Source organism: Lontra canadensis, unplaced genomic scaffold, assembly GCF_010015895.1.
Source record: "Lontra canadensis isolate GAN:19392208 unplaced genomic scaffold, GSC_riverotter_1.0 scaffold54, whole genome shotgun sequence".
NCBI classification, from domain to species: Eukaryota; Metazoa; Chordata; class Mammalia; order Carnivora; family Mustelidae; genus Lontra; species Lontra canadensis.
This window is the reverse complement of record NW_022631048.1, coordinates 4664175-4686711: the sequence shown is the minus strand read 5'-3', so window position 1 is coordinate 4686711 and position 22537 is coordinate 4664175. Positions and strand designations below refer to the sequence as shown.

At 39.0% G+C, this 22537-nt stretch overlaps 1 protein-coding gene across 6 annotated transcripts in view; it reads right to left on the bottom strand.

The window, feature by feature from the left end:
• The window catches only part of HECW1 (HECT, C2 and WW domain containing E3 ubiquitin protein ligase 1), a 460030-nt gene that overhangs the window by 190010 nt on the left and 247483 nt on the right, over positions 1–22537 (bottom strand). For all 6 annotated transcript variants that reach the window (XM_032874976.1, XM_032874979.1, XM_032874977.1 and 3 more), the window contains one exon: positions 5228–5322. In XM_032874976.1, the coding sequence (XP_032730867.1) occupies positions 5228–5322 (95 nt within the window). The remainder of the gene's footprint in view (positions 1–5227; positions 5323–22537) is intronic.

Below are 22537 nucleotides of genomic sequence, written 5' to 3'. Positions count from 1 at the left end.
TAAACTGGAAGACCTTCACCCCCAAACTGATGATACATTGCCATGGAAGCTTATCAAGAAGGACTTCATTCAGCAACTAGTCTTGCCACTTCATCTCTCCCAATAATAAACCACAAGATCATTTTACCCTCTTTAATGAAGCTGATCAAATGATCGGTCCATGTCTAACAATTCTGTTTGATAGTTGCTCCCATCAGTCACTTGCCTGTGAGTTAATTTTGCAACTAATTTGGCCAGAGTGTTTTCCAGGCGGTTTGTAACTTTAAGGTAGCTATTCTATAGTTATTTTTAATGATTTAAAATATTTTTTTTTCTGAAAAATCTGCTTTAAAACTCCCAAGACAAATATTACTAGAAAAAATCTTACTGACTTGGAGTTTGGGGGCTATTTTTCAACTATTTGTTCAATGGCCATTGCAGGAGACCCAGACTGCAAAGAAAACCTTAACCTGATCTTATTTTATTTTATTTTTTTAAATATTTTATTTTAGAGAGACAGAGAGAGCATCAGTAGGGAGAAGGGCAGCAGGGAAGGGTCGGGGAGAGAGACAAGCAGACTCCACATATCCAGGTTCCAGAGTTTGGAGCCTGATGGGGGATCGATCTCAGGACCCTGAGATCATGACCTCAGCCAAAACCAAGAGTCGGCCACTTAACTGACTGAGTCACCCGGGTACTCCATGAACCTGATCTTATTTTAGAGTAATAACAGCCTACATTTCTAGACAAATGGCCTATTCAGTTTTGTTTTGTTTTGTTTTGAAATAGGAGAATGTGACCTCTATCTCTGCTGGGTGGTCTGACAAAGCAAATGAATGTGTGAACATGAACTGACAGAAAGATTATCTTGAGTTCTGGCAGAAAACTTTGCTTTGAACTTTCTGCTGTTCAATTATTACCGAAAGCTTGGCTGCAGAGACACTGGATCAAAGTGGTAGAAGAAGGAGCAGAAACGGGTATGTTCACTTCCAATTTCTCACTGAGAAGGCCAGAAGATACTAATAGGTAGCCAGACAAGAGCAATGTGAGTTAGGGATTAAAAACAATCCAGAATAACAAAATTCTGATGAGATTTCCATAAATTAAAATCTTGAGGAAGACTGAGGAGGAATATAATCCTGTCTAAATGGAAATCTGGGGAACCAGCTAGAGCAGGCCCCAGATACAGCAGGAACGAACATCCCCTGCTGACCCCTTTCTGCGGTGGCCCTTCCCCACTCCCTGGACCCTGCTTCCCCATCCTGCCACAGATGTCTCCAACAACCGCCTATTTTCTGTATCCAGAGGCTACAGTCCCCAGGCCTTGTCGCATCTGGGGATGAGGGAGCACATGGTGATCACTGCACTGTGCAGTGAGGGCTCCTCAGGGACGGACCTGGAAAGCAGGTGTGCAGGGCATACACTGAGAACAGGGGCATGTTGCATCTGAATCTCTTGCCCCATAGAGAACCCAGCAGGTGGATGGAGAGCTCTCTCCTGAGCCCACTAGTAGATCCCACTGGAGGACGCCGCTTGGTACACAAAAAGGGAAGGGCAGATGGAAAACCTGCGTGGAAGCATGGACCTGAAGGGAAAGCCGGAAAATTCAGTGTGCCGAGCAGAGAACAATTTACCGTCTCCGTCTTTTGGCAAATTGGGGAGATTTCTGTCCTTCGGTGTATGAATAGGGAGAGGAAAAAAAAATACCATAAGGCTTATAAGAGGGACTATAATGCACAGGAAAAGGAAGCAAAAATACTGAGAGAAAGAGCTTATTTTAAACATGATTTTCTACAGAAAATATAAGTAAAATATAAAATATATGCTAAGTGCTCCCAATAAGATGCAAACAGTATGAAAAACAAAGTACGGGGTGATATATGGGAAAAAACTAAGTAAAAAGTCGTATATTGTTTAGCTCTAACACAATGTAGGTCTCCTTCTCTGTCACGCCAGTGGTACTTCACAGCCCCACACCTCTGCACTTGCCATCCTTCTGCCAGTGCCTTACCTTCCTCCAGGGCCTCGCAACTCCCTTCCACGCTGCCCACACACCACCTCCTCCCAAGGCCTTCCCAACTGCTGCAGGCACCACCTCATGGCTTACACCAGCCCAATGGATTTTCACAGCCCAGCACCAGACACTTCAAAGAGTATTTATAATTCACAACAGAATAACCATGAGTTCTCAATGCCGGGATTTGTATTTCATTTACTCCCATACCCCTTACTCATCATAGTTTCTGACACATAATTAAGAATAATAAACAGATGAGAGCCTTGGAAAGATAAGGATAGGTGACATCTTTCCCCACCCCCCACTGGGACCTCAATGACTGTCAGTAGGACAAAGGCAAAGGATAAGATGGAATGAGGAAATGAGATAAGGAACTAAAACAGACTGAGAATCTGCTGTGCTCAAAATATTGAAGTGCTGATTATATACTAAGGGGGCATTTGGCATCTTTTCCCCCTTTTCAAAAAATTATACTTTTAGATTATTGCCACAAACTAACTCATTGATCCTTGGGGCATGACATAATGGCCGTTGGCAGCCATCTTTTCAGAAGAGATTAGCGCCAGCACCAGAAATCCCTCATTGGAAAATGGATACTCAGAGTTTATTGGCAAATTGATTTTGGAAAACTTGAATAGCATTTCCCCTTAGAAAAAGTTTGCGTAAGTCCTTAGACCAGATGCTGCTAGATTATTTCAGAAACAAAACCGAGATTTGTTTCAGCTCCATCACCAGATAGCCAAATGGTCCTGTAACCAAAATGGTACTTCCTGCCTATCTCACAGATGTGCTGTGAACCAACTAAAATTAGGCAAGTGAAACTCCTCTGAAGAGTGCACCATGCTGTAAGAGCCAGTAGTTTAACTATTATAAAACCCAAATGCATATTAAAATACTGTCTCCAGGAAAATGCATGCTCCCTCTGCAAATGACTCCAACATGGCAGAGGGTAGACGACTCTGTTCCTGGTATCATTTGACCTTATGATCTGGGGCTCACGTGCGTGGGATTAAGAAGAGAAACAAAAGTTGTCGACCCAACTGATTTATGTGAGAAAATCATTATGGAGATAATCATCAGGATGACGGCAACATGTCAACACATTTCAAGATGTCTGAGTACAAGCAATGGTAACACAAGAGGAGTAACAAAGATGAGGTCAAGGCTGACTCAGATTCAATGCTGTCTCCTCTACTTCCTGTCAAATAATAGGCTGAAGCTGTTTCTCTCCTCAGCCTGTTTCTCGTCAGCAGCCCCTGGAAAGCCTGTTTGTTGAGAGTTTATCCCACTTGGTAAAGCCTGTCCACTGTGCAATTCAGGCAGTTTCCAGGGAGCTGGCACCTTATTTTCTTTTAGGCTTGAACTGTACACCTGCATTCCTGTGATCATGTGTCTTGCATTGGTCTTGAGAAGGAGATGACATCTGGAGTCCCCAGGAGGCTGAGTTCAGAGAAGCCACATGTTCCAGAGAGCCTTCTCCAAAAAGGAATCCTAAAGATTCCAGGGCTGCCCAAGCTCCCTCATGGCACCACTCATTCCAGCCTTGAGCCAAAAAGGCTCGTCCATCATTGAGCAAAGCCCCTTCTGGCTGAGAAGTCAGTGTGTCTAGAGAGAAGCTGCCTCATTGCGTGACATGCTGTGCCTGCGCCCGGAAGGGTTTTCCTGCGTCAGTTGCCTCCACTTCCGGGCTCCTTTCTTCCTTGTCTGCTGTGTGCTCAGGGCCTCCATGCTTTGTCCGCCTTGCCTCTGGTCAGTTCAGCCCCAGCTGCAGCTTGGCCGACTCCGCTGAGCTGACCCTCCTGCCTGAACAACTGGCCACTTCCATCAAAGCCTCTTTGGCCTTTCTAGGCACCCTCTTTTGATACTTTCCCACGCGTGTTGGGCCCATCAAGGGGGGTATCTGGCATTCTGGGAATACTTCCCCAAAACACTTTCATTCCTGTCCTATCCAGTAAAATGACAGCCATCACCTTCCAATCTGGCTGGCTAGTGTAGGAGAAAATGGTACAGCCAGTGAGAAGTACAGATGGTCCCTCTCTCTCTCCTCCCCTGCTGCCCGCCGTATGTCATCCGGCAGGGAGCCCTGGGACGCCCTCTCCAGCCAGCATCCAGTTCTGCACCAATTCTCTGGATCGAGGCAGCCCAGACTGTGGTCCCAGGCCCTGCCTACCTTGGTTATACCACCAAGGACTCAAGTCACTCATCTTCCACACCTTGAAGGACTGACTTATGAAACAGCAAAACCGTGTCTTTTAGAGGCAAAGGTCTTTCCAAATCATTCATATTTCACTTCAAGTTCTCACACTGGAGCCCACTGTGGGGCTTGAACTCACAACCCTAAGATCAAGACCTGAGCTAAAATCAAGAGTCCGATGCCTAACTGACTGAGCTACCCAGGTTCTCTTTTTACATAGGGGAAACCAAATCTTTTTTACTTACACGCCACCCTGACAAAGTCCTCACTGGTTTTTGGTCAGCCTCCCCCACTGACTAATCTTTATCTTATGTGAAAAGGACATGGAATGCCACCTGAAGGTAGATTTCAGCTAATCAGACACATTGAGAACAAAGGTAAGCAACACCAGGAAGATGCAAACTAGACTGTAATTTAGGAAAAGGCAGCACTTGTTACTGGAGTACTGAGCAAAACCAGACAACAACAAACAAAAGACGTGACCTAAATCTCTGATCTGCAACTGTGAGCTTAGGTCCATTACTTAGGCATGTCGGGCAGTTTCCTCATTCATATAAAGGAAAAAAGGACCAGTGATTCTAGTCTTTCCTAGGCCTACCATTTTATAATTTTATAAATTATATAAATTTATAAAATCAGTCTGAGATTATAAATTTCTATTCCATAAATTTCTTTATAAGCTTAAAAAGAAATTAAAATATATGGAAATATAAATCCTTAAAAACCAAGGAATTTTTAAAAATGCACACCAGAGAAACACTTGTTCTTCACAACTGTGAAGCATGAATCTATTACAAACATTTCACTATTAAAGCTTAACATTTCACAAACAAAAAGTGGTATGATTTTAATAAGTTTGCCTTTGGATCTCCTTCCTCCTCACTATTCTGTCTACTTAAAATCTATCACTATATGCCCATATGTGTATATAAACACACACACACACACACACACACACACACACACACACACGAAGTGGGAGAAAGCAAAGAAGCACCAAGATTAGCTCTGACCAAAGAGGAAGAAATGGGACTTACGGGAGCTGCGGAGTTTTTGACTGTGACACTGGGGGTGGTGGCTCGCAAGGCTCCGCTCACACCGTGGTAGTATTTGAAGCAGATCTTAGTTTCAGCTGAAAAATAAAAATCAAATGGTACTGAGAACTAGGGTATGATCCAGAAGAGAGAACCATCTCCAGAGGGACACCCCCCAGAAAATGCCCCGTAATTCCTCCCATTAGCCAAGCAGGTCTCATCTGCTGATAAGCATTCGACATATGGCTTTGTGGACAGGTCTGACATCTCTCTAAAAAGGTGTCCTCAAAATTTTCTCTTTGTACCCAAGTGAAATCCATTATTTCAACTTCTCTGCATTCATCAAACCCCCGCATCAGGCTCTCTGCTCGGCGGGGAGCCTGCTTCCCCCTCTCTCTCTGCCTGCTTGTGATCTCTCTCTGTCAAATAAATAAATAAAATCTTAAAAGAAAAAACTTAGTGGATTAAAACAGCAACCATTCATTAAAAAAAAAAAAGTTATTTGTAATAAACCCTTACTTCTGGGATTCTAGCTGGTGTAATGCCTACCACCAGCCTGTTCTGTAATTTTTGGTTATTGAATTCACTGTGATTACTATCTTAGCAACTTGGAGGACGACTTTGAGAAGTTACTGAAATACACGGATGGGAGGCATATTTTCTAAACCGTGATACCCATCAATGATAACCTATTTGCCTCATGGTTTGTTTTTCTTCAAAGTCCTTTCTATGTAAGTAGGAAAGATATGGCCATGGGGGCCCACACGGCCTGGGTTTGCCTTTTGGCTCCATTCCTAACAATCTGTGAGACAACAAGCAAGCCCCTTAACCTCCCTTACCTCATGTTTCCTGTAAAATAAACAGAACTAACAACAGTACCTACTTCATAAAAGTACTGGATAAGCAAATAAAGATCTTAGAGTGCAAATAATGCAAGATGACTAAAGACAAAATCTGTGGCCAACGTGGGTGTAGTTCATTTGAAGGTGACTTGTTTTTCCCAATTTACTGTTTGTAGGATTTTTCTTTTAAATTTGAAAAATTTGCCAGGCTATATCTTAGCCCCTTACTTAATTTTGTTTGGAACAACATGAGAAATCTCAAATTTGAGATCCTGTTTCTCAAGTCTGGGAATCCGTCATCAGCCTCAGTGTTTCAAAAAATAATTGCTATAATTTTCTTAGCTTGCATTTTAGATATGCTCATTATGGAAAATATGGACAATGAAAGGTATAAAAAAATCTTCTTTGTTTTTATGCATATGTGGGAGTATAAGCTTAATACTATATGTAGTAAAATAATAATGTAATAAAACTGCATTTTTAAAAATTAACATTAAACAGGTTCAACTATCAAACCTTTGTTGGTAATATTCGTTGTTTTATGGAATCATTGACTTGACTGGACCTTGAAGTAGGTATTCATGTAATTTTGAAAATTTGGGCTCTTCTCTAAAAATGAATGACTTTTTGAAAATTCTGTTGAGGTTCAAGTTTGTTTTTTAGGATAATGGAGTAAAACTTGCTGGTTATCTATCCAACATCCATTCTCCTTTTCCTCCTTAATACAAAAGTCTCTATTTTATTTTCAATGGTAACGTCCAGCTAAAGCACTATATTTTGGAGCCTCCCTTGCAGAAAACATTTCTGTTGTTCTCCACTGTTACTTTGGGATTTCTGTTATCTGTAAATTTTACAATACATAGAAAGCTTGCTTTCTTTTTCTTTATTTTTTATACTTTCATTTTTTTATTTACAGAGTTCAAGCACAAGTTAAAAGCACAATTAGTTCTTGACACACAAGATATGAGTACTGCAATATTATTCCTTAGAAGATGTGAATATTTTAAGGATTCCCCTTTCTTGTGGGCAAAATGCTTCTCAAAAAGCACTTTACACTTTCATCAGGAAATGTAGCCCTTGTTAATATTAAGTATTATCAATTAAGTATAAGTTTAAGTAGTATTTCATCTTTATTTCATGTATTTGATTAGTAGTAAGATTAAGCATTTTCTCATCAAATCTTTTTTTTCTTTAAAGATTTTATTTATTGGTTTATTTGACAGACAGAGATCACAAGCAGGCAGAGAGGCAGGCAGAGAGAGGAGGAAGCAGCTCCCTGCTGAGCAGAGAGCCCGATGTGGGGCTCAATGCGGGGCTCGATCCCAGGACCCTGGGATCACAACCCAAGCTGAAGGCAGGTCTTAACCCACTGAGCCACCCAGATGCCCCTCATCAAATCTTAATTAGTCATTTGTATTTACTCTTTTTTATCTATTGAACTGTACTTGTCAAGACTTCCCACCGCCTGGATGACACTTGGGTGCTCACTTTTTAGTGGATATGTTCTTCTTTTAGATACACCAATACTTTCCATTTCCCTCCTAAGTCATTCTTTCCTTGCAGTGATTTTGCATGACTGTTGATTGTCTTTTAAGCTCTTGGTGGACAATCCTAAAACCCAGTTCTGTATTCTTCAAGGCACCTCAAAGTTATCTGCACATTGTTAGGTATATACGTCCAGACCCAGTCCTGCTCTAGCCTGTAGGTTAGGGATTAGGAGGGAACACTGAATAAAGCAGTGAGCCTATAGAGCTAGGCAACCTCACTGAGCTGGTGCAATTTAAGTTCCTCTGCTTGTAGGTGCCATGACATCAGCTTGGAGGGGCCAATGGCTTCAGCTCAAGCACAGCTGGGTGGAAGGAAATTTTAGGTAAGAGGCATTCTAAACAGGCACTACTAGCTTTCCTTATGAATAAGATTATTCCAATGCCTTTAAGTAAGAAAAGTCAGGGGAGATAAGAGCCATATGATCCTCTCAGAAAAGCATTTGACAAAATACGGTATCCATTCTAGATAAAAACAAAGAAATCAACAACGTAAGGATAGATGCAACATACTTCAACATCATAGTGATATGTGAAAGACCCAGGGCTAATATGACCTTCAAAGGGGAAAAGCTAAGAGCTTTTCCTCTACAGTCAGGAATAAAACAGAGATGTCCACTCTTACCATAACTATTTAATGCAGTACTGGAAGTCTTAGCCTCAGCAATCAGACAACAAAAAGATATAAAGGCAACAAAACTGTCAAGGGAGAAGTCAAACTTTCACTATTTGCAGACAACAGTACTCTATGTAGAAAACCTGAAACAATCCACCCCCCCAAATGCTAGAACTAATACGTGAATTCAGCAAAGTTGCAGGATATATGATCAATTAAGAAATTTGTTGCATTTCTGTACACCAATAATGAAGCAGCAGAAAGAGAAATCAAGGAACTGATCCCATTTATAATTGCACCAAAACCCATAAGATACCTACTAATAAATCTAACTAAAAAAGTAAAAGATATGCACTCTGAAAACTACAGAATACTTAAGAAAGAAATAGAAGACAACACAAAGAAGTGGAAAAGCATTTGATGCTCACGGATTGGAAGAACAAACATTGTTAAAATGTCTATACTACCCAAAGCAATCAACGCATTTATTGCAATCCTATCAAAATACCACCAGCATTTTTCATAGGGCTAAAGCAAACAATCCTAAAATTTGTATGGAACCACAAAAGACCCTGAGTAGTCAAAGCAATCCTGAAAAAGAAAAGCAAAACTGGAGACACCGTGATTCTGGACTTCAAGCTATATTACAAAGCTATACTCATCAAGACAGTATGATACTGGCACAAAACCAAACACACAGATCAGTGGAACAGAATAGAAAAACCAGGATTGCACCCACAACTACATGGTCAACTTATCTTTGACAAAGCAGGAAAAAATAACCAGTGGGGGGGTGGGGGGAAGACACTCTTCAATAAAATGGTTTTGGGAAAACTGGAGAGCAACATGCAGAAGGATGAAACTGGACCACTTTCTTACACCATACACAAAAATAAATTGAAAATGGATTAGAGACTTAAATATAAGATAGGAAACCATCAAAATCCTAGAGAAGAACACAGGCGGCAACTTTTTTGACTTAGGCCATTGCAACTTCTTACCAGACCCATCATCAGAGGCAAGGGAAATGAAAGCAAAAATGAACTATTGGGACTTCATCAAGATAAAAAGCTTATCAACAAAACTAAAAGGCAGCACATGAAACGGGAGAAGATATCTGCAAGTGACATATCTTATAAAGGGTTAGTTTTCAAAATCTATAAAGAACTTACCAAATGAAACACCCCCCCCCCAAAAAAAAATCCAGTTAAGAAATGGGCAGAAGACATGAATAGACATTTTTTTTTAAGAAGACATCCAGATGGCCAACAGACACATGAAAAGATGCTCAACCTCACTCATCATCAGGGAAATGCAAATCAAAGCAATGGTGTGATACTACCTCATACTTGTCAAATGGCTAAAATTAACAACACAAGAAACAAGAGGTGTTGGAGAGGATGTGGAGAAAGGGGAATCCTCTTACACTGTTGGTGGGAATGCAAACTGGTGCAGCCACTCTGGAAAACAATATGGAGGTTCCTCTAGAAGTTAAAAATAGAGCTGCCATACAACCCAGCAATTCCACTACTAGGTATTTACCCTAAGGATGCAAAAATACAGATCTGAAGGGGTACATGTACCCTGATGTTTACAGCAGCATTATCAACAACAGCCAAACTATGGAAAGAGCCCAAATGTCCATTGGCTGATGAATGGATAAAGAAGATGTGGTATACACACACACACACACACACACACACACACGTGCGCGCACGCAAATATTATTCAGCCATCAAAAAGAATGAAATCTTGCCATTTGCAATGACACGGGTGGAGCCTACATTATGCTAAGGGATATAAGTCAGAAAGACAAATACTGTATGATCTCACTCATGTGGAATTTAAGAAAGAAAACAGATGACCATGTGGGAACAGGGAAAAGAATAAAAAAGAGAAAGGGAAACAAGCCATAAGTGACTATTAATGATAGAGAATGAATTGAGGGTTGATGGAGGGAGGTGGGTGGGGATGGGTAGATGGGTGGTGGGTATTAAAGAGGGCACTTGTGATAAGCACTGGGTATTGTATATATGTGATGAATCACTGAAGTCTACTCCAAAAACCAATACTGCTCTGTATGTTAACTAACAAAATTTAAATAAAAAAAATTGATGGGAGAAATTGAGGGTACACAAAGAAATGGAAAGACATTTCGTGCTCATGGATTGGAAGAATATTATTAAAATTATGCATTACCAAAAGCAATCCACACATCTAATACAATCCATATCAAAACACAAACAGCATTTGTCAGAACTAGAGCAAAAAATTCTAAAATATGGGGGTGCCTGGGTGGGTCAGTGGTTTAAGCCTCTGCTTTCGGCTGAGGTCATGATCTCAGGGTCCTGGGATCGAGCCCCACATCGGGCTCTCTGCTCGGCATGGAGCCTGCTTCCTTCTCTCTCTGCCTGCCTCTCTGCCTACTTGTGATCTCTGTCTGTCAAATAAGTAAATAAAATCTTAAAAAAAAATTCTAAAATATGTATGAAACCACAAAAATCCCTTACTAGCCAAAACAATCTTAAAAAAAGAAAAGAAAAGAAAAGAAAAGAAAAAAGCAAAGCTGGAGAAAGCACAGTTTCAGATTTCAAGTCTGAAATTCTGACATGTAATCAAAATGGTATGGCACTGGTGCAAAAATAGGCACACAGTTCAATGGAACAAAATAGGAAACCCAGAAATGAACCCACAACCATATGGTCAATTAATCTTCAACAAAGTAGGAAAGAATATCCAATGGAAAAAAGACTGTTTCTTCAACAAATTGTATTGGGAAAACTGGACAGTAACATGCAAAGAAAGAAACTGGATCACTTTCTTAACACCATACACAAATGAATTCAAAATGGATTAAAGATGTAAATATGATACCTGAAATAACAACAAAACCTAAAGAGAACACAGACAGTAACTTCTATGACATCAGCCACAGCAACGTTTTTGTAGATATGTCTTCTGAGGTGAGAGAAATAAAACTAAATATAAACTATTGGGACTTCATCAAAATAAAAAGCTTCTACACAGTAAAGGAAACAATCAACAAAAGCAAAAGGCAACCTACAGAATGGGAGAATATATTTCCAAATGACATATCAGATAAAAGGTTAGTATCCAAAATATATACAGAACTAATAAAACTCAATACCCAAAAACAATCCATTAAAAACCAGGCAGAAGACATGAATAGATATTTCTCCAAAGAAGACATCCAAATGGCCAACAGATATATGAAAAGATGTTAATCATCACTTACCACCAGGGAAATACAAATCAAGACTACAGTGAGGGGCGCCTGGGTGGCTCAGTTGGTTAAGCGACTGCCTTTTGCTCAGGTCATGATCCTGGAGCCCTGGGATGGAGTCCCGCATCAGGCTCTATGCTCAGCAGGGAGTCTGCTTCTCCCTCTGACCCTCCCCCCTTCTCATGCTCTCTCTCTCTCTCAAATAAATTAAAAAAAAAAAAACTTTTTTTTTAAACTTTTTTTGGGGGGTCCCTGGGTGGATCAGTGGGTTAAAGCCTCTGCCTTCGGCTCAGGTCATGATCTCAGGGTCCTGAGATCGAGCCCCGCATCGGGCTCTCCGCTGAGCTTCCTTCTCTCTCTGCCTGCCTCTCTGCCTACTTGTGATCTCCGTCCATCAAATAAATAAAATCTTAAAAAAAAAAAACAAAACTTTTTTTAAGTTAAAAAAAAACTACAATGAGATATCATCTCACACTGGTCAGAATGAGTAAGATCAACAACACAAGAAACGACAAGTGTTGGCAAGGATGTGGAGGAAAAGGAATCCTCATGCACTATTCGCGGGGATGGAAAGGGGTACAGTCACTGTAGAAAAAGAGTATGGAGATTCCTCAAAAAGTTAAAAACAGAAGCACCCTGCAAGCAGAAATTTCACTACTGAGTATTTACTGAAAGAATTAAAAAAGCACAAATTCAAAGAGACACATGCACCCATATGTTCATAGCAGTGTTGTTTACAATAGCCAAATTATGGAAGCAACCCAAATATCCATCAGTTGAATGAATAAAGAAGTTATGGTATACATATACAATGGGAATTTATTCAGCCATAAAAAGAATGAAATCTTGCCATTTGCAACAATGTGGATGGAACTAGAGGGTATTATGCTAAGTGAAATAAGTCAACCAGAGAAAGACAAATACCAATATCACTTATATGTGGAATTTAAGAAATAAAACAAACAAGCAAAGGTGATAGAGAGTGAGACAAATGAAGAAACAGACTTTTAGCTATAGAGAACAAACTGATGGGTACTGAGGGGGAGATGGGTAGAGGAATGGGTTAAATAGGTGATGGGGATTAAGGTGTGCACTCGTCTGGTGAGCCGGGTGATGTATGGAATTGTTGAGTCACTACATTGTACACCTGAAACTAATATAACACTATATGTTAATTAACTGGAATTGAAATTAAAACAAAAAAATAGAACTACCATGTGATCTGGCAATCCTACTGGCTACTTAGCCAAAAGAATTGAAATCAGGATCTTGAAGAGGTATTTGCACTCCCATGTTCACTGTTACCACTGCTCACAACAGCCAGGATGTGAAAACAACCTAAAGGTTCATCAATGGATGAATGGATAGAGAACATATGGTATACAATGGAATATTACTGAATCTTCAAAAAGAAGGAAATTTGAAATATGCAACCACATGGATGAAACTTGAGGACGTTATGCTAAATGAAATAAGTCAGCCGCAGAACAAATACTGTGTGATTCCACTTATATGTTGTATATAAAATAGTCCAATCATAAAAGCAGAGAGTAGAATTATGGTTTCCAGGGGCTGGGAGGGGAAGGGAAATAAGGAGTTGATAATCAGTGGTATAAATTCTCAGCTACATAAGTAAGTTCTAAACATTTGTTGTATTAAATTATTCCTATAATTACCAATACTGTATTATACACTTAGAGATCTGCTAAGAGGGTACATCTCATGTTAAATGTGTTTACTACAACAGAATAAAAGTAAAAGTAAAAAAAGCAAAAATAAAAAAAAAGTTACAACAAATTTGTCTTAATAGTTAATTAGCAGTTAACATGTACCCAATCAGTCATACTACTGAATCTGACCCTCACAACATCCCTATGAAGTGTAGGTAATTATTATTAATATTTTTTAAAGTGCTTAGCACTATGCTAAGCATATAGTAAGACCTCAACAAATGTCATCTAGTATTCTTTTTTTTTTTTTTTCATCTAAAAAGAATGAGACCAAAATGTGAAGCTAATTATACAAGGTCACATATGTAGTTCATGGCAACTAGGATTTCAGTAAACATTTTAAATTTCCATTTGGTGATTTGTCTTTTAAAAATTTTTAATAACTCAAGACTGTTGATTAGGTATGCAACAGCAAACTTCTTATTCCAGTAACAATGTACTAGTTAATTCAGAAAACATCTAGAAAAGCTGGAAAAACATGGATATCAATCTGCCTGAAGTAGGATTGCCAGGTAAAATATAGGATACTCAGATAAATTTGGTTTTCAGATAAACAGAGAATATACTTTTAATATAAGTATGTTCCTATTATTACATGGAACAGACTTATACTAGAAAAGATATTCATTGTTTATCTCAAATTCAAATTTAGTTAGGTAGTCTTGGAATACTTTCCCTCTAAAATTGGAAATTCTAGTCCAAAGTCATCAGAGACCTGATGAGAATGGGAATATTGAGGACAAGATCCAGAAAAAGAAAACCCATAAATGAGCCTAGGATTTGGGGTTGTTGCTTCCCTACTTGCGGCTGAGGACTATGTTGATTCCAAAAAATGCAGCTGAGAAACTGGAAAAGCTAAAAGAACTTTTTCTAGACTTGCAGGGCTAAGGGTATCAAACGTAAGGCTTCAGGGCCTGCCAAAGAGGAAGATTTTGGTAAATCCTTCATGATTCAAGTTGGAACCCTGAACAGCAGAATACATATGATGCTGAGAATCTACTTGCCCTTCAAATCATTCATGTCTTAAAATTCAACTGAGCTCAGTCTGGATTGCTAAGTATCACCTAGAAGGCAAGTAAATCCTTTCAGGAGGGAAATCATAATAACATGATTCTTAGCCTCAAATTATTTCTGCAAGTTTTCATTTACAATGTCCAGTTCTGTGTGTCCAGGTACACACAGATACTAGACAATGTACAAAATACCAACAGAACAAGTAGACATTATAAGCTGATTCATAGGGCTTCTAGATACTGGGTTATCAGACACAAGCTTTACTGAACGTATACTGAAAACATTCAAAGAAGTAAAATACAAGATTAAAAATATCAACAAAGTATGAAGCCTATAAAAATGAACCAAACAAAAATTCTGGATCTAAAAAACTACAATTTTGAAATAGTGTACTTAATAGATGGGTTTTAAAGCAGATTAAACAAAACACATGGGCATATTTAGGGAATTGGAATATAGGTCAGGAAAAAATTCAGAATGAAGCAAGCAGAGAAAAAGGTATAAAATATAAAAGAGAAGTAAGGAACATATGGGATACTAGGGGGTGGTCTAATTTATGTATAAATTGGAATCCAAAAAGAGAGGAGAGAGACAGAGGTGTTAAAGCCAAAAATTCTCCAAAAGTGAAAAATTCTCCAAAAACTTCCAAAGTTATAAAAAACATCAAGCTATAGATTAAAAAAATCCTATGAACCAAAAAAAAAAAAAAAGCACGCAGATATCACTGTAAAACTTTAAAAAAAGAAGAGAAAAATCACATCATCAACCAGTGAAGTTAGAAGCTAGATTATCTTCATAGGAACAACAATTTTACATATGACTATTCAGTATCAGCAGAAATCACAGACAACAAAGGAATAACAGCTTCCATATGCAAAACAAACAAACAAAAAAACCCCCAATAACACCAAAACCCAACAACTGTTATATAGAATTCTGCAACCCAGAAAAATATTCTTTAAGAATAAAGTGATTATTCCTATTACTGTCCGGACATTGCAGATTGCCATCACCATGAACATCTAAACTTCATGGTAAGTTTTTAGCTATTCATATGTTACCATGTCTGCAATGTAGAAATGCCCAAGTCTTATGAATCAAAATAAGATCAGCACAGACGACTGAGAAAGACATTTGGACCAGCACAGAAGTAAAATGCCATCCTTTACCACTTACTCGTGCAGAAAGAATGAAATTCTCTGTTCAGTAACATTCTGTAGCAAGAAAAATGAGCTTACATCTAATATTTCATTTATAAGAGATGTGAAACAAATGTAAACCCTATCTTCAACATCCAAGAAAAGCAATTTTAACTCAAGAGGTATTAATAACTGTGAGAGAGTCAGTCCCAACAGTTATCTAAAAGGAGTAATGGAGAGTACAATATTTTCAAATGCTCAAAAAGATCAAGAAGCAATGGAGAGGATGTGGAGATAAAGGAACCTTCATGTACTGTTGGTGGGAATGCAAACTGCTTCAGCCACTGAGGAAAACAGTATGGAAGTTCTTCAAAAAATTAGAAAAATAGAATGACCAAGTTATGGAAGAAGCTCAAGTATCTATTGATAGAGGAATGGATAAGGACGATGAGGTGTAAATGTACAGTGGAATATTATTTAGCCATAAAAAACGAAATCTTGCCATCAGCAACAATATGGATGAAGTTAGTGTGACATAAGTCAATCAGAGAAAGACAAATACCATATGATTACAGTCGTATTTGGAATGTAAGAAACAAGCAAACAAAGAGACAAACAGACTCTTAAATACACAGGACAAACTGGTCATTGCCAGAAGGGAGGTCCAGGAGGATGGAGAAATACATGAAGAGGATTAAGAATACACTTATCTTTATGAGCAAAGAGGAAAATTATAGACTTGTTGAATCATTATACTGTACACCTAGAACTAATGTAATAGTGTATGTTAATTAAACCTCAATCAAAAAAGCAGCAGTGGAACAATAAGATACAAATTAAATTTTGAATCTGAAGAATACTTAGCTTTAGCAAGAGGAAAAAATGCCAAGAGCAGTATTTTTATTTTTATTTTATTTTAGGTATATATGTTTTAATTGTGTTATGTTAGTCACCATACAGTACATCATTATTTGTTTATTTTTTAATTTTTTAAAGATTTTATTTATTTGACAGAGATCACAAGTAGACAGAGAGGCAGGCAGAGAGAGAGTGGGGGAAGCAGGTTCCCCGCTGGGCAGAGAGCCCGAGGACCCTGAGATTATGACCTGAGCCGAAGGCAGAGGCCCAACCCACTTGAGCCACCCAGGCGCCCCTATCATTAGTTTTTGATGTAGTGTTCCATGATTCATTGTTTGCATATAACACCCAGTGCTCCATGCAATACATGCCCTCCTTAATACCCACCACTAGGCTCACGCATCCCCTTACTGCCCTCCCTTCTAAAACCCTCAGCTTATTTCCTGGAGTCCATAGTCTCTCATGGTTTGTCTTTCACCTCAATTTCTCCTCCATTTTCCCCTTCTCCTAATGTCCTCCATGCTATTCCTTATGTTCTACAAGTAAGTGACACCATACGATAACTGACTTTCTCTGCTTGACTTATTTCACTCAGCATAATCTCCTCCAGTCCCCATCCATGTTGATGCAAAAGTTGGGTATTCATCCATTCTGATGGCTGAGTAATATTCCATTGTATATATGAACCACATCTTCTTTATCCATTTGCCTGTTGAAAGGCATCTCAGCTCTTTCCACAGTTTGGCCATTGTGGACACTGCTGCTATAAACATTGGGGTGCATATGGCCCTTCTTTCCCTACATCTGTATGTTTGGGGTAAATACCCAGTAGTGCAATTGCAGGGTCATAGGGTAGCTCTATTTTTAACTTTTGGAGGAATTTCCACACTGTTTTCCAAAGTGGCTGTACCGACTTGCATTCCCACAAGCAGCGTAAGAGGGTTCCCCTTTTCCACATCCTCGCCAACACTTGTAGCTTCCTGTCCTGTTAATTTTGGCCATTCTGACTGGCGTAAGGTGGTATCTCAATGTGGTTTTGATTTTAATTTCCCTGATGGCTGATGATGACGAACATTTTTTTCACATATCTCTTAGACATTTGTTTGTCTTCATTGGAGAAGTGTCTTGTCTGTTCATGTCTTCTGCCCATTTTTTGACATGATTATCTGTTTTTCGGGTGTTGAGTTAGAGGAGTTCTTTATAGATCTTGAATATTGGCCCCTTTCTGTAGTGTCATTTGCTAATATCTTCTCCCATTCCATGGGTTGCCTCTTTGTTTTGTTGACTGTTTCCTTTGCTGTGCAGAAGCTTTTGATCTTGATGAAGTCCCAAAAGTTCATTTTTGTGTTTGTTTCCTTTGCCTCTGGAGACCTGTCTTGAAAGAAGTTGCGGTGGCCAGTGTTGAAGAGGTTACTGCCTATGTTATCCTCTAGGATTTTGATGGATTCCTGTCTCACATTGAGGTCATTCATCCATTTAGAGTTTATTTTTGTGTATGGTGTAAGAAAATGGTCCAGTTTCATTCTTCTGTATATAGCTGTCCAATTTTCCCAGCACCATTTACTGAAGAGATTTTTTCCATTGGATATTTTTTCCTGCTTTGTCGAAAATTATTTGACCATAGAGTTGAGAGTCCGTATCTGGGCTTTCTACTCTGCTCCATTGGTCTATGTGTCTGTTTTTGTGCCGGTACCATGCTATCTTGGTGATCACAGCTTTGTTATACAGCTTGAAAACAGGAAACATGATGCCCCCCAGCTTCGTTTTTCTTTTTCAACATTTCTTTGGCAATTTGGGGTCTTTTCTGGTTCCATACAAATTTTAGGATTGTTTATTCCAGCATTTTGAAAAATGCCATTGGTATTTTGATTGGGATGGTGTTGAAAATATAGATTGCTCTGAGCAGCATAGTCATTTTAATGATGTTATTCTTCCAATCCCTGAGCATGGAATGTTTTTCCACCTTTTTGTGTCTTCTTCAACTTCTTTCATGACTGTTCCTAGAGTACAGATTCTTTACCTTGTTGGTTAGGTTTATTCCAAGGTATCTTATGATTTTTGGTGCTATTGTAGATGGAATCGATTCTCTAATTTTTCTTTCTACAGTTTCACTCTTAGTGTATAAGAAAGCAACTGATTTCTGTGCATTGATTTTTGTATCCTGCTACATTACTGAATTGCTGTATGAGTTCTAGTAATTTGGGGGTGGAGACTTTTGGGTTTTCCACATATAGTATCTGTGAAGGGAGTTTGACTTCTTTGCCAATCTGAATACCTTTTATTTATTTATTTATTTTTTGTCTGATTGCTGTTGCTGGGACTTCTAGTCCTATGTTGAACAACAGTGGCAACAGTGGACATCCTTGTCATGCTCCTGATATCAATGGAAAGGCTCTCAGCTTTTCCCCATTGAGAACGATATTTGCTGTGGGTTTTTCATAGATGGATTTTATGAAGTTGAGGAATGTTCCTTCTATCCCTACACTCTGAAGAGTTTTAATCAGGAAAGGATGCTGTATTTTGTCAAATGTTTTTTCTGCATCAGTTGAGAGGACAATGTGGTTCTTGGCTCTCCTCTTATTTATGTGTTCTTTCACACTGATTGATTTATAGATGTTGAACCACCACTGCATCCCAGGGATAAATCCCACCTTATGGTAACGGATAATCTTTTTAATGTACTGTTGGATCCTATTAGCTAGGATCTTGTTGAGAATTCTGGCATCTGTTTTCATCAGGGATATTGGTCTGAAATTCTCCTTTTTGACAGGGTCTTTGCCTGGTTTGAGGATCAAGGTAATGCTGGCCTCATAGAAAGCATCTGAAGTTTTCCTTCTGTTTCTATTTTTTGAAACAGCTTCAGGAGAATGGGTATTATTTATCCTTTAAATGTTTGATAGAATTACCCAGGGAATCCATTAGGCCCTGGATTCTTGTTTTTTGGGAGGTTTTTGGTCACTGCTTCAATCTTGTTACTACTTACTGGTCTATTCAGGTTGTCATTTTCTTCCTGTTTCACTCTTGGATGTTCATAGTTTCCAGGAATGCATCCATTTCTTCTAGGTTGCTTAACTTATTGGCATACAGCTGTTGATAATAATTTCTGATGATTGCTTCTATTTCCTTGGTGTTAGTCATGATCTCCCCCTTTTCATTCATAATTTTATTGATTATCCTTTCTCTTTTCTTTTGGATGAGTCTGGCCAGTGGTTTATTGATCTTATTAATTCTCTCAAAGAACCAGCTTCTAGTTTCAATAATGTGTTCTACTGTATTTCTGGTTTCTAATTCATTGATCTCTGCTCTAATCTTAATTATTTTCCTACTCATGTGTGGGTTAGGTTTTGTTGTTGATTCTCCAGATCTTTAAGGTGTAAAGATAGTTTGTGTATTCAGGATTTTTCTGGTTTTTGTTTTTTGTTGTTGTTGTTTTTGTTTTTGTTTTTTGAGTGAGGCTTGGATGGCTATATTCCCCCTGTAGGACCACCTTTGCCATATCCCATAGCTTTTGGATTGGTGTTTCTTTGTTCTCATTGGTTTCCATGAATTGATTAAGTCTGATGATTTCCTGGTTGACCTGAACATTAGCAGGGTGGTCTTTAGCTTCCAAGTGTTTGAAATTCTTCCAAACTTTTTCTGGTGATTGAGTTCCAGTGTCACAGCCTTGTGGTCGGAGAATATGCAGGGAAAAATCTCAATCTTTTGGTAGGTTGAGACTTGATTTGTGACCCGGTATATAGTCTATTCTGGAGAAAGTTCCATGCATGCTCGAGAAGAATGAGTATTCTGTTGTTTTAGGGTGGAATGTTCAGTATATATCTCTGAGGTCCATCTGGTCCAGTGTGTCATTCAAAGCTCTTGTTTCTTTGTTGATTTTTCTGCTTAGATGATCTATTTCTGACAGTGGTATGTTAAGGTCTCCTACAAATTAACATATTATTACCAATATGTCTCTTTATTTTGTTAACGATATGCTTATTATAGTAAGAAGTATGGTTACTCCCATGTTGGGGGCATAGCTATTTACAATTGTTAGCTCTTCTTGCTGGATAGATTCTTTAAGAATGATGTAGTGTCCTCCTGTATCTCTAGCTACAGTCAAATCTAAGCTGTCTGATATTGCTACCCCGGCTTTCTTTTGAGGTCTGTTGGCATGAAAGATAGTTCTCCATCCCTTCACTTTCACTCTGGATATATCTTTAGGTTCAAAATGAGTCTCTTGTAGATAGCCTGTGGATGGGTCCTGTCTTTTTATCCAGTCTGCAACCCTGTGTCATTTTATGGGAGCAGTTAGGCCATTCAAGTTGAGAGTAATTACTGACAGATAAGTTGCCTGTGAAGTTCTTGTTTCTATAGATTGTCTCTGTATATCTCTGTTCCGTACCACTCCTGGGGTCTTTCTTTCATAGAACCCCAGCCCCCTTAATATTTCTTGCAAGGTTGGTCTAGTGGTCACATACTCTTTCAGTCTCTGCCAGTCCTAGAAGCTTCTTATCTCTCCTTCTATTCTGAATGACAGCCTTGCCAGATAAAGAATTCTGGGCTGCATATTCTTCTCATTTAGTACCCTGAGTGTGTCTTGCCAGCCCTTTCTGGTTTGCCAGATCTCTGTGGACAGGTCTGACATTATTCTGATGTTCCCCCCTCTGTATGTAAGGAATCTCTTCCTCCTAACTGCCATTAAAATGGTTTCCTTGGTTCTAAGATTTGACAGTTTTACTCTTACATACCTGGGGGTCAATCTTCCTTCATTGATCTTGGGGGATGTCTTTTCTAGGACATGATTAGTTGTTTCATTTCCCAGATTGGGAAAGTTCTTGGCTATCATTTGGTCAAATATATCTTCTAGTCCTCTCTCTCTCCACCCACTCAGGGATCCCAGTAATTCTGACATTGAAATGTTTCATGGTGTCATTTATTTCTCTAATTTTGTTTTCATGGATTTTAAGTTTTTCCAGGCCTCCTCCTGCTCCTTCTTTTCTATAAGTTTGTTTTCAAGATCACTAATTCATTCTTCTGCTTCATTTACCCTGTTAGAGTACCTGGATTAGATTGCATCTCATCAATAGAATTCTTAAGTTCTGTCAGATCTGCTCTCACTTCTGCCCTTAACGAATCTATGTTGCCATTAATAGTTTTCTCCAGCCCATTGTCTTCATAATTGCTACCCTGAAGAGTATTTCTGACACCTTGCTTAGATCCATATTCATTAGATCTGCTGGAGAGGCCACTGTCTCTGGGTCTTCTCTTTGTTCGGAATTCCTCCTCCTCATCATTCTGTTGGGTTGTGACTGAGGGGATGTATAGCTGAAAGTATCGACCACTATCCAGGCAAGGTACACCCTGGGAAGTTTCAGAGCAATTGGAAGTCACTGCCAAAGAGAAAAGGGGGAAAAAAACCCACCCAAAATGAGCCCCAAGACTAAGTTTAGAAAGTACAAAACCAAAAACAAACAAAAAGACTGACAAAAGAAGAAGAAAAACCCAGACAAAATGAGCCTCCAAAATAAGATTTATCAAGTACAAAAACAAAAACGAACAAACAGAAAGACCAACAAAAGAAAAAGAAAAAAGGGGGTGGCAGGTGACAGAAAGGTGGTTATAATCCCTTGATGTGGACAAGGAAGGGTATTTCAATTCTTCCTGGGTGTATCTTGTTATCTTTGTTAGAGAACTCAAGTTTCCAGAGATACAGGGAAATTAAAACTGGTATATACATAAAGGCAGTATTGAATAGGGAAAAAAGGACTACACTGAAGCGTATATCTCTATATATATACTTAAAAAAAGAAAAAGCATATGTATGAAAAAATTCAAGTTAGAAAGTTTCTAAGGAATATGCTGTATTAAACATCTAGTTGAAATGGTAAGTAGGTTAAAAAAAATAAAAGAAAAAGAATCATGAGAATTAAAAAGAGAGAGAGAGAAAGTTGTATCTAAGAAATATACAGGCTGTGAGGCACTACCAGGAGCTTAGTATACAGTTTTCCCGGGATGCTGGGCTTTTACAGTTTTATGGGGACCCTGTGGTTGTTGTCCTCTTGTTCCTTCAGCTTGTCTTCTGGTGGAGGCGGGAGGCTGCTGCATTGTTTTTCAGTCAGTCCTGCTTTGCCGGGGTTGCCCTGCCCCCTATCAAGGGGCTGGGCTCTGTGGAAACTGTTTTTTCCGGCTTTTGTTCTCTGGAGGTTTTTGTTTTCTGGCGGCTTTTCACACTTTTTCAGAGGGTCAGAGCAAAATAAACTGCCTGCACCCAGACCTCTGTGGCCTCAGAGAGAAGCCACAGTCTGCTCCCCTCTGAATGGTCTAGAACACAGAGACTCCCCCGT